General features: G+C 37.2%; 1 protein-coding gene across 3 annotated transcripts; it reads left to right on the top strand.

The window, feature by feature from the left end:
* Positions 1 to 1,600: 1,600 nt before the first annotated feature.
* LOC137739088 (putative phospholipid-transporting ATPase 4) lies at positions 1,601 to 7,925 on the top strand. 3 transcript variants are annotated; one of them, XM_068478576.2, is made up of 11 exons: positions 1,601 to 1,822; positions 2,442 to 4,380; positions 4,469 to 4,579; positions 4,898 to 5,174; positions 5,264 to 5,352; positions 5,494 to 5,581; positions 5,674 to 5,883; positions 6,029 to 6,154; positions 6,542 to 6,640; positions 6,740 to 6,931; positions 7,020 to 7,925. In XM_068478576.2, the coding sequence occupies exons 2-11, from the start codon at positions 2,564 to 2,566 to the stop codon at positions 7,692 to 7,694; spliced, it is 3,684 nt and encodes a 1,227-aa protein (XP_068334677.2). In that variant the 5' UTR covers positions 1,601 to 1,822; positions 2,442 to 2,563; the 3' UTR covers positions 7,695 to 7,925. The 3 variants fall into 3 exon arrangements, with proteins under 3 accessions (XP_068334677.2, XP_068334675.2, XP_068334676.2); XM_068478574.2 differs by having other exon boundaries at positions 5,647 to 5,883; XM_068478575.2 differs by having other exon boundaries at positions 1,683 to 1,818; positions 5,647 to 5,883.
* The last annotated feature ends 3,202 nt before the right edge of the window (positions 7,926 to 11,127 follow it).

Here is an 11,127-nt window from a genome sequence, read left to right as displayed (position 1 = left end):
TTTCAAGTGATTATAAAGAACGATTTGTAAATGAGAATAATACTAGATTAAAAATATGATTCAATCTTAAATAACAAAATTAAAACACCAAAAAAGATAATATTTGTCTTTATTTGTAAAGAAAAACTCTCAAATTAAAGTTTAACGGATAGTGAGTTTCGATACCTAGTTAGAACCGATCAATTTTGTGACGTCCGACAAATTCTAACCCTCTAGTATTGATATGTATGTTAAAAAAAAAAAAAAAAAAAAAAAAAAAAATGAAAAAAAAACCACAGTAACCAATTGACCAATGAGGATGACACTACCGGGACAAAAGAACTGGAGTTGTAGACATGCCATGTAGGACAAAGTGGGTCCCGCTGTGCTGGAGGGTGAAGCTTTTATAATTCGGTAAAACCTTAAAATTGAAGTTCAAAAGACCAAACCGTTCTCATTTGGTGGCTGCTCAAACAAAGACCAGCGATATAAAATTGGACAGGTCATGACAATCAATCAATAAATATTAAAAAAAATATATATATATATATATATATATATATAGAAGACATGGTTCGGTTAGGAACAGTATGAAGTGAAATTGAAATTGAAAAAAAATTGATACAGTTCGGTATGTATGGAGGTGTGTACCGAACCGTTTGGTACTGGTTCAATTTCAATACAAAAGGAAGGGTTTCAATTTTGGGTTGCACTTACAAAACACACCTTGGATTCTAAAGATATTCAATTTACTTCAAACCACCACATACAATGCACACCAGCAAAATCCAGTTTCAAATACTAGAAATTTCAAGTAAAAAAAAGGATCTCATTAATTAAACATTACAAATTTACAATTGCATCCCAAAAAATTATAACCTCAAAATATAAAGCTAGCACAAGAACCTCAATAGCAATCCATTAGGCTTACAATTTGTAATTTTGAGGTTGTGAGAAGCTTAGGAGTGGACGCCGGGGCGAGGAGCTCAATCCTTTGAACTTTCAAAGTTCAAACTTCGAACTGCAAACAATGGATTGAGGTGGGAGGAGGTGAGGAACAAGGGTGGAGGAGGGAGGAGGAGACGCTTGGAAGAGGGTGAAATATTGTATTTTTTCGTTCGTCATTAGTCATTGAGTGATCTGATTTGGGTGTTGGCTTACTATAGTTCAGCAAAAAGAGACAAAGAGGAAATGACTCATTCGATTTCAATGAATACACAAATGAAACACCACCCAACCTCCCAAGCAACCAATGGATGTTTAACATGTGTAATTAAAAACATAAAATTAAATAAAAAACTACGATTTAGCATGAAACGATTAAGAAAATGAGGATCGATATTGTTTCCTATTTAATATAATTCGGTTTGATTTCTACCAAAATCGAGAAAAAAACCCAATACATAACAAATCCTTCGGTACATCGCAGTTCAGACCCGGTTCGGACCAGGTTCCAGTTCTATATGTCCAGCCCTCCCCCAAAAAACCCCAGGAAATTGTATAAAATTGAAATGATATAAATACACATATTTAATCTAATATCTTTGCTTTTTTTTTTTTTTTTTTTTCCCGAAGAAATTTAATTTAATGTATATATAAATAGAAAAGGGAGGGCCCGTAAATTCCTGGCCTTGGTTTGGACTTCACGACGGGCAGAGAGAGAAAGAGAAAGCGGAAGCTTAATTCCTTCTTTTCTTTCTGTTCCCTCCCCCCTCTCCCTGTCTCTCTCTCTCTAGACTTTGTCTTCCTCCTTGATCTGCAGCTCAAAGTTCGCTCTTTCCCTTTTCTGCAAAATGGGTATTCTAAATTTGCCTTGAGGATGGGCCAGGTCCCCTGATGGCAGGTACCCATTGTGTTTTTGTGCGTGTTTTGTTTGAATTAATGTGCTTTTTGGGGAAAAGATTTGTTTTTCTCTTCTGGGTCGACTTGTTTTTCTCGTTTTTTACGGATGCGTTGCATTGTTTTGGAGGATTGTAAGGTTTTTGTACGAGGAATCTGTGCTTTTGTTAATGATTGTTCCAACGTTTGAGCTGGACGTTGTCCGATTCTCAGCTTGGGTTTTGATCCTTTTTGAATTATTTTTGTTGAATTTCTTGAATTATTTGGTTTTTGAGTTGAACGTATCATTGGGTTTGTTGTGGTTTCTTATATCAATTATTTTATCAATTTTCACGTAAATTTTCACGTTTAGAAAGGTATAGAAAATGATTATGATTTAATTTTTACTGTGAATTTCTCAAATCTGAAAGGTTGGAAAAGTTAGAAATCTTAGTATGTAAGGCATTTGATTGTAGCTTTGAATAGGAGCTCTTTTAAGAAATGAGTTTAGTTTTTTTGGAAACATTAATGCGTGATGTTTGATTAATTGCTTGGTGTCTGAAATATGTTAAGGATGTTATGTTCTGGATTTTGTGAATTTTAGTTGCTGAGAGCTAATTTTCATCGGGGTTTGTGTTTATTAGGCATCTGTAAGGAGAAACTGGAGACAAGGGTGTCGCTAATCGTAGAGCAAAGACAGAGATTCGGGTCCTTTTTGTAATGAATATGTGCCAAGTATAGTTGGCTTTGGCGGGGATCCATAGAAATGGCAGGAGGAAAGATAAGGGCGAAGCTTCGCCAGAGCAACCTTTACACATTCTGCCGTAAGCCTAAAGCCGATGAGACAGAGGCGCCTCGCCCAATCCAAGGAGCTGGGTTCACAAGAACTGTATATTGCAACCAACCTCATTTCCATCAAAAGAAGCCTTATAAATACCGTTCAAATTATATATCAACCACCAAGTATAACGTTATCACGTTCTTGCCCAAAGCACTCTTTGAGCAGTTCAGACGGGTTGCCAATGTGTATTTCCTTTTAGCTGCAATTCTTTCACTCACACCTGTTTCACCTTTCTCTCCAGTGAGTATGATTGCTCCTCTGGTATTTGTTGTTGGTCTTAGTATGGCAAAGGAAGCGATGGAAGATTGGAATAGGTTCTTGCAGGATATGAAGGTTAATCGACGTAAAGTTATCGTTCATAAAGGAGATGGTGTTTTTGATTTTAGGCCATGGCATAAAATTCGGGTTGGAGATGTTGTGAAAGTGGAAAAGGATCAATTCTTTCCTGCAGATTTGCTTCTTTGGTCATCAAGTTATGAGGATGGGATTTGTTATGTTGAGACTATGAACTTAGATGGTGAAACAAATTTGAAGGTAAAGAGATGTTTGGAAGTAACCTCGCCAATGGAGGATGATGGCGCTTTCAAGGATTTGACGGCAACAATTCAATGTGAAGATCCAAACCCCAATCTTTACTCATTCGTAGGTAATCTTGAGTACGATCGGCAGGTGTATCCTCTTGAGCCCAATCAGATACTCTTGAGAGATTCGAAGCTCAGGAATACAGCATATGTATATGGGGTGGTGATATTTACGGGTCATGATAGCAAAGTCATGCAGAATTCAACGAAGTCCCCTTCAAAAAGGAGCGGAATAGAAAGGAAAATGGATCACATTATCTATATTCTTTTCACCCTCCTTTTAGGGATTTCAATGATCAGCTCAATAGGCTTTGCTGTGAAGATAAAATTCAGCATGCCAGACTCGTGGTATTTACGACCTGATAATACAACGGATATGTATAGCCCAAAAAAGCCTGCCTTGTCTGGCCTTATTCATTTGGTCACCGCTCTCATCCTTTATGGATATCTAATACCTATCTCTCTCTATGTTTCAATTGAGGTTGTGAAGGTTTTGCAAGCAAGCTTTATTAACCAAGACTTACTCATGTATGATGAAGAGACTGGGAAGCCTGCTGAAGCACGGACATCAAATTTGAATGAGGAGTTAGGCCAGGTAGACACGATCCTCTCTGATAAAACTGGCACATTAACCTGCAACCAGATGGACTTTCTGAAGTGTTCCATTGCTGGTACTGCATATGGCGTTCGTTCCAGTGAAGTTGAACTTGCAGCAGCAAAACAGATGGCTAGTGACCTTGAAGACCGTGATGATGAGCTTGCCAATTTTCCCATGCGAAAACATAATGCGCATGTATCATGGGAGAATGGAATAGGATCGGAAATTGAGCTAGAGACTGTTGTTACGTCCAATGAAGATAAGGATCGGAAACCTGCCATAAAGGGGTTTAGCTTTGAGGACAGCCGCCTCATGGGAGGAAATTGGTTGAATGAGTCCAGCCCTGATGTGATTTCATTATTTTTACGGATATTAGCAGTTTGCCACACTGCAATTCCAGAGGTAAATGAAGAGACTGGCAGTTATACATATGAAGCAGAGTCACCGGATGAAGCAGCTTTTCTTGTTGCAGCAAGAGAGTTAGGATTTGAGTTTTGTAAAAGAAGTCCATCAGGTGTGTTTGTCCGCGAAAGGTATCATCATTCAGGACGACCAGTGGAAAGGTGAGTGAATGATTTATATTACTACAGCATTGCATTTAAGTTTCTACTTTTGCCTTAACATCTTTGTTGTTTCTTGGGAAACTTACAGGGAGTACAAAATCTTAAATTTATTGGAATTCACTAGCAAAAGGAAGCGTATGTCTGTAATTGTGCGAGATGAAGATGGACAGCTTTTACTGATGTGCAAAGGTGCTGACAGGTTAGGCTCACAACTTTTCTTTAATTCTTTTGGGCAATTGATAACATAATGTAGTGCGGCTGCTGTCTTCAGTCAGAATTCATATGCGCTTCAACTTGAGCATTATGCAGCGTCTTCAGTCAGCTTTCATTTGTTGTTTAGTTTTAAATGTTTAATTGGGGTTTCATTCAGGCCAAATATAATTAACTATAATTAACTATAATTAACCGAGTGAACTGTTTGATGCTTCAAGCAGTTGTTTGATTCTTATTTCATCTCGTCTCTCCTTCAACTCTCTCTCTCTCTCTCTCGCATCATACCTTTACTTGGCTTATGCAGCATAATTTTCGATCGACTTTCAAAGAATGGAAGAATGTATGAGGAAGCTACTACTAAGCATTTGAATGAATATGGAGAAGCTGGGTTGCGTACATTGGCACTTGCTTATAGAAAGCTTGAGGAGTCCGAGTACTCTGCTTGGAGTAATGAGTTTCAGAAAGCAAAAACATCTATTGGGGCTGATAGGGATGGAATGCTTGAGCGACTAGCAGATAAGATGGAAAGAGACTTGATCCTTGTTGGTGCTACAGCTGTAGAGGACAAATTGCAAAAAGGGGTACATAAATTGTTGGTTCTAGACGTAATTTGATGTTGGCTTACTGATCTGCTGCTACTTAGTTTCTTTTTTCATTTTCTTTTCTTTAGGTGCCCCAGTGCATAGACAATCTCGCACAAGCTGGTCTCAAGATCTGGGTTTTGACAGGGGACAAGATGGAAACTGCAATCAACATAGGGTTTGTCTCTAACCAATTAAGCCGAAAGCACCTGTTTTCTTGATCTTAGGAGGAACTATTGCTCATTGTAACTGTTGTGATGCTCCTCTAGACAAATGTAATGATATCTTTTCTTTTCTTTGGGGTTTTTTTCCTGTTCAGATTTGCATGTAGTTTGCTCCGACAGGGCATGAAGCAGATCTGTATATCAACCGCAAATTTAGACACGTTGGGACAAGATAGCAAAGAGGTATATATTTAATTGAGAAAATGAACATGGATTTATTTTCAGGAGATTAATTTATATAATGTTAGACTTTGTGTCTTTTCACTAATGAGCAGGCGGTGAAAGATAACATTTTGAATCAAATCACCAATGCCTCACAAATGATCAAGTTGGAAAAAGATCCACATGCGGCATTTGCTTTAATAATTGATGGAAAAACTTTAACCTATGCTTTGGAGGATGATATGAAGCATCTATTCTTGGGATTAGCTGTTGACTGTGCATCAGTCATATGCTGCCGTGTCTCCCCCAAGCAGAAGGCATTGGTAAGTTTTTATACCTTTTTTGCAATTTATTCTATTTCCAGTTAAATTTCATTTTCCATTTGAATTGTCAAATGACTGAGATATCCTTATGAATGTGGGTATCGTCATGCTGTTTCTTTATATGCTCAATTTTTTCCTACACTAGGTAACAAGGTTAGTCAAACAAGGAACTGGAAAAACGACGTTAGCAATTGGGGATGGTGCAAATGATGTTGGAATGATTCAAGAAGCTGATATTGGTGTTGGAATCAGTGGGGTCGAAGGTATGCAGGTTGGTATCCTTTCCGACTGACTCTGTCTTATAATGTCTTTTGCTTGCAACAGTTTTGTCTCTTTTTCAATCGATATGCATAGTAGCATACACATTATCAATTTCAATTTTTGATATGATGACGTCTCTTAAATTTGACCTGTGTTCCACTTTGGTGTTTGAATTTCGAGATGACTCACTTTGCCTCCTAAATTTTTTGAGTGCTTTAAATTAGTCCTTGACATGATGGATGCCTGTTGATTATCCGTTAAAAATGGTCGCATGCACATTCAGGGGCATAATCATCAGTCCAAAGTTCCAAACCTCAAATTTCTTAAGTGTCTTGTGAATTCGGTGCGTGTTCTTTTTTGGCTTTTAAATCTCACAAGACTTGGTAATTGCCTGCAGGCTGTGATGGCTAGTGACTTTGCTATTTCCCAGTTTCGGTATTTGGAGAGACTTTTGGTAGTCCACGGCCATTGGTGCTATAAGAGGATTGCTCAGATGGTAATATCTTTAAATGCATGTGGTGTTTTTTATTTTATTTTTTTAAATTTTATTATTTTTTAAGCCTTCTACCTATTAATGGGGATGTTTTGCATTCAGGTCTGCTATTTCTTCTACAAAAATATTGCATTTGGTCTCACCCTCTTCTACTTCGAGGCATTCACGGGTTTCTCTGGGCAATCGATATATGATGACTGGTACATGTTATCATTCAATGTCATTCTAACCTCATTGCCTGTCATTTCACTTGGAGTTTTTGAACAAGATGTTTCGTCCGAGGTCTGCTTACAGGTTAGTCTTGCTAACATTGCCCTTGTAAATACATAAACCATGTTTTGTGATAGCCTTGCAGTGTCATTTAAAACTTTGTGTTTTGCAGTTCCCAGCATTGTACCAACAAGGACCTAGAAATTTGTTCTTCGATTGGTACAGGATACTGGGGTGGATGGGCAATGGTGTATACTGCTCTCTCATAATCTACTTCCTCAACATTATCATCTTCTATGACCAGGCCTTCCGTGCTAATGGCCAGACGGCTGATATGGCTGCTATGGGTACCACTATGTTCAGTTGCATCGTGTGGGCTGTGAACTGCCAGATTGCTCTCACAATGAGCCACTTTACGTGGATACAGCATCTCTTTGTGTGGGGAAGTATTGCAATGTGGTACCTATTTCTCTTAATTTACGGCATGCTGACTCCAACTTGGAGTAAGAATGCCTATCAAATTCTAGTCGAAGCTCTTGGTCCTGCCCCTTTATTTTGGTCAGCCACCCTCTTAGTAACAATCGCTTGTAATCTCCCCTACATTGTCCACTTAGCCTTCCAAAGAAGTTTCAATCCAATGGACCATCATATCATCCAAGAAATCAAATACTACAAGAAGGATGTCGAGGATCAGCGCATGTGGAAGAGGGAGGCGTCGAAGGCAAGACAAGAAACCAAGATAGGGTTCACGGCGAGAGTGGATGCCAAGATCAGACACTTGAGAGGGAAGCTACAAAAGAAGCATCATACCCCTGTAAGTACGCAAGGAGGGATGTCACCATCGTGACCGCGTTCCATGATTTTTACGGTTTTGAAATCTTTGATTTTTTAGGGTTTGTGGGCGATGTCAGTTTTATGTTGGTGGCCCTTTGTAATTCTTTGTCTTGCTGTTGTTTTGATCCACTTATGTGGGGTTGGTTAAAAGTCCCATTCTTTATAGAAAAAGCTCTTGGAGCCGTTATAATGTACAATATCTTGTAAGGTTTAAAGTGAGTGAAGATAGATGTCATTTGCCTAATGCTGTTCTTTGTCCTAGAACCCGCTTAACTCGAGTTGTTCCTCTTTATCTGCAAATTGCAAAAGGAAAACATTTTGAACGCATGACAAACTTTGATTGTCTGCAAAGAGGAACGACTCCTTTTTAAAACACAATGGATCAAGGGTTTACCCAAACCAAATAAGCTAGGGGTGAAAATCTCAACAAATTCTCTTTCTCGTCTTCATTTGCACTGTTTCTGTGCATTGATTTTTCTTTGATATATATATTCAATCCAATGATTACGCAAATGATGCTTTACTATAGTGACGGAAAGCAAACATACTTATGCACTTTAGTGCGTGTTCGATCTCTACCAATCCCCTCCCTCTAATAACTAGCAATTTAATAGCCTAACTTCATTGTTTGTCAAAAAAAGTTTCAACAACGAAAAAAAAAAAAAAAGAAAAAAAAGAAAAAGAGTGCAAGAAAAGAAACACAAAAAAAAAAAAAAAAAAACCCGGAAATCGTTTCCGAAACCGAAATATCCAGTACTGCATTGTTGGGCAACAACTTCCATTCAAGTCTAATAATTGGGTAGGGTACTTTATCTACCGTGGTGTATTTACTGGTTCTAAACAACCAGTCTACTACTTTTAGGCCCCGTTGGGTTGACTGGATGGATGTGATAGGTTGTGATCAATTAAAATAATCTGTTGTTTATTGTGTCAAAATGTAAGATTGACAAGACTAAACATGATGGTCTTATGAATCCACAACAGAATGGATTATCTGTCTTCCCATCTAACCCAACAAACAAGACCATATAGTCTTGGTCTTTCATCAATTTTCCAGATCTGTTTCAAAATTTATGACAAGTATTTAGCCCCTAAAATCTAGCTTTCCAGATCTTTTGTTATACTAATAGTGAGAGAGGCTAGACGCTGAAAGACGTTAGGTGACGAGATTTATTGGATACCAATTTTGTCCTAAAGTAGCCCCTTGAGGAGTCTTGGAGAAGACCTGGTGCTAAGCAGATCCCTTAAAGAGCCTAGGTTAGATATGTCTTATAAGAAAGGATAATGTTATTCACACATTTATTTTTACCTCACACGCACTCTTGTTCATGTTTTGTCATTCAACTTTTTCAATACATTTAATCCGACGACTAAAAATTGAGAGTGAATGTGTGAGAAGTACCAATATAAGTGTGGTATGCGTAAACTTTATGAGTTGTAATATTGTTAGCTCTCTTTGAATTTATGTCAAATTCAGGGGAGTATCCCAAAATATACTTACTTGATCTTAACATACTTTTTTCCCTACGATTATGAGCATTTTTTCCTTCGAGTTTTTGCTACCTAATGGGGTATTGACAAGGCATCAATCATGAGCTGGTCATATCCTTGTTTACGTTCCGTAGACGTTTAAATTGGCTTTGCATTAACTCACTTTTTTACTTAGGTTATGAGTTTTTATCCGATATTGGCTTTTACCATAGCCGGGTTTTGTGAAACTTATTTCTATATGCAAGTTCCCTCGTTTGAGACTGGTGTGTTCCCAGATCAGTGCCGACAAATCAACCTACTCAACTTTGTTGAACTTGATGTTGAATCCACTTGAGTATTTACATACTCATGGGGGAGTATTATAAATATTATCTGATTGTGATTGTGAAAATTCTAGATAGATTTAGTTTATAGTTATTTATATCTCTAGTGATTCTTTCCCTGCATGATTGTATTTACCTTGTTAATTGGTAGTGTAATTCCATATAATTTATGCATTATGCATTTTTTTTTACCAACTTTACATAATTGATAATATATTGCAGGATATTGTAAACCTTGCACTGTAAAAAGGAAAGGGATCCTCCCTGGATACCTTCCACTCAATCATCCTCATCAAACAATCTGGACCCTTAAAATTTGATCCAACGGCTAAAAACACGGGCCCACTTTAAAAGTTATAATAACTTTAGTCATTGGATCAAATTTCAAGGGTTCAGATTGTTTGATGAAGAGTATTAGGTAGAAGGAATCCGGAGAGGATCCCTTTCCTTGTAAAAACTCTTAAAATTAAACACCGGCCAACTGGAAAGATTATTGATGCAACGTGGAACGTAACAATCATTAATGACTACCACTGTTCTTAGCTTAATGTCAATCTAAGTTGCGATGGATTTGTATCTGCAATACCCATCGATCCTTCAATCTTAAGGCAATCTGGTGATGTGTGTTTGATCAACAACAAAAAACCAATTTATGCGCATGCAAGTTTTGGTTTTAACTTCTCTTGGGAATCCGACTTTTCTTTTAAGCCACTCTTGTCTCAAGTTGCTTGCTCTTGAAGGAAAATTATTTGGAGAGTTTGACAAAATTATTTTTCTTTGAATAAAAGAGGTAAGCTTTGCGGAATACACACTAATGTAATATGCTTTGTTATCAAATTGTCTCAATATATTGTGAAAGATTTATCAATATCATAAACATTACCTTAGTCATATCCTATGCTTTTGTCACTTTTAGATTCACTTTTTGCCCCATAGATTACAAAGTCATTTGGTTGCTTTACCCCTCGTCATTGTAATCGTACAACTCATTTGATTGCGGTGTATGTTGTTAAGCATGGTTAGAGATTTGGTTGGAATAAGTTAAGTACTGCGTTTCTTTTTAATATTCTAACAGAAGATACTTATATAACGATTCGAATTTAATTCAACAAAATTCTATCTTTTGACCAAAAAAAAAAAAAAAAAACAGCTTACCGACACGGTTTTCATTTCCCTACCAAACAACGCGGCTTTCATTCCAAACAAGGAAAACGTGGTTTTCATTTATAAATATGGTGAAATAGATAACCAAGAAAAAAAAAGGAGGATAGATATGTAAGGGTAACATAATGCACGTGTTTTATGAAGAATAATACACTCGGTAATGATCGTAAGTGGTGAATTGTCCTAGTTGATACGATATTCATCTTCAACTATTTGGTTTCGAGTCAAATGGCTTGTTTGAGAAGTGTCTTTAAATGATTGAAACTGTTTTTAAAGAAATTGTTATCGGGTTTCAAAATCACTTGAAGTGCTTTTCCAGGATTAATTTGCATTTTTATTAAGGATTGGTTCTAAAAGCACTTGAAGTGATTTTATATAAAAACGCTTTTAGTCATTTATAAACACTTTCCAAACAAGCCCAAGCTCTCTGCTTTTGCATAATGTAAGGAGTCAAAGTGTTGGGGCCAA

This window comes from Pyrus communis, chromosome 9 (genome assembly GCF_041283825.1).
Source record: "Pyrus communis isolate YQ-2024b chromosome 9, ASM4128382v1, whole genome shotgun sequence".
Classification (NCBI taxonomy): domain Eukaryota; kingdom Viridiplantae; phylum Streptophyta; class Magnoliopsida; order Rosales; family Rosaceae; genus Pyrus; species Pyrus communis.
This window is presented reverse-complemented; position numbering and strand designations above follow the sequence as displayed.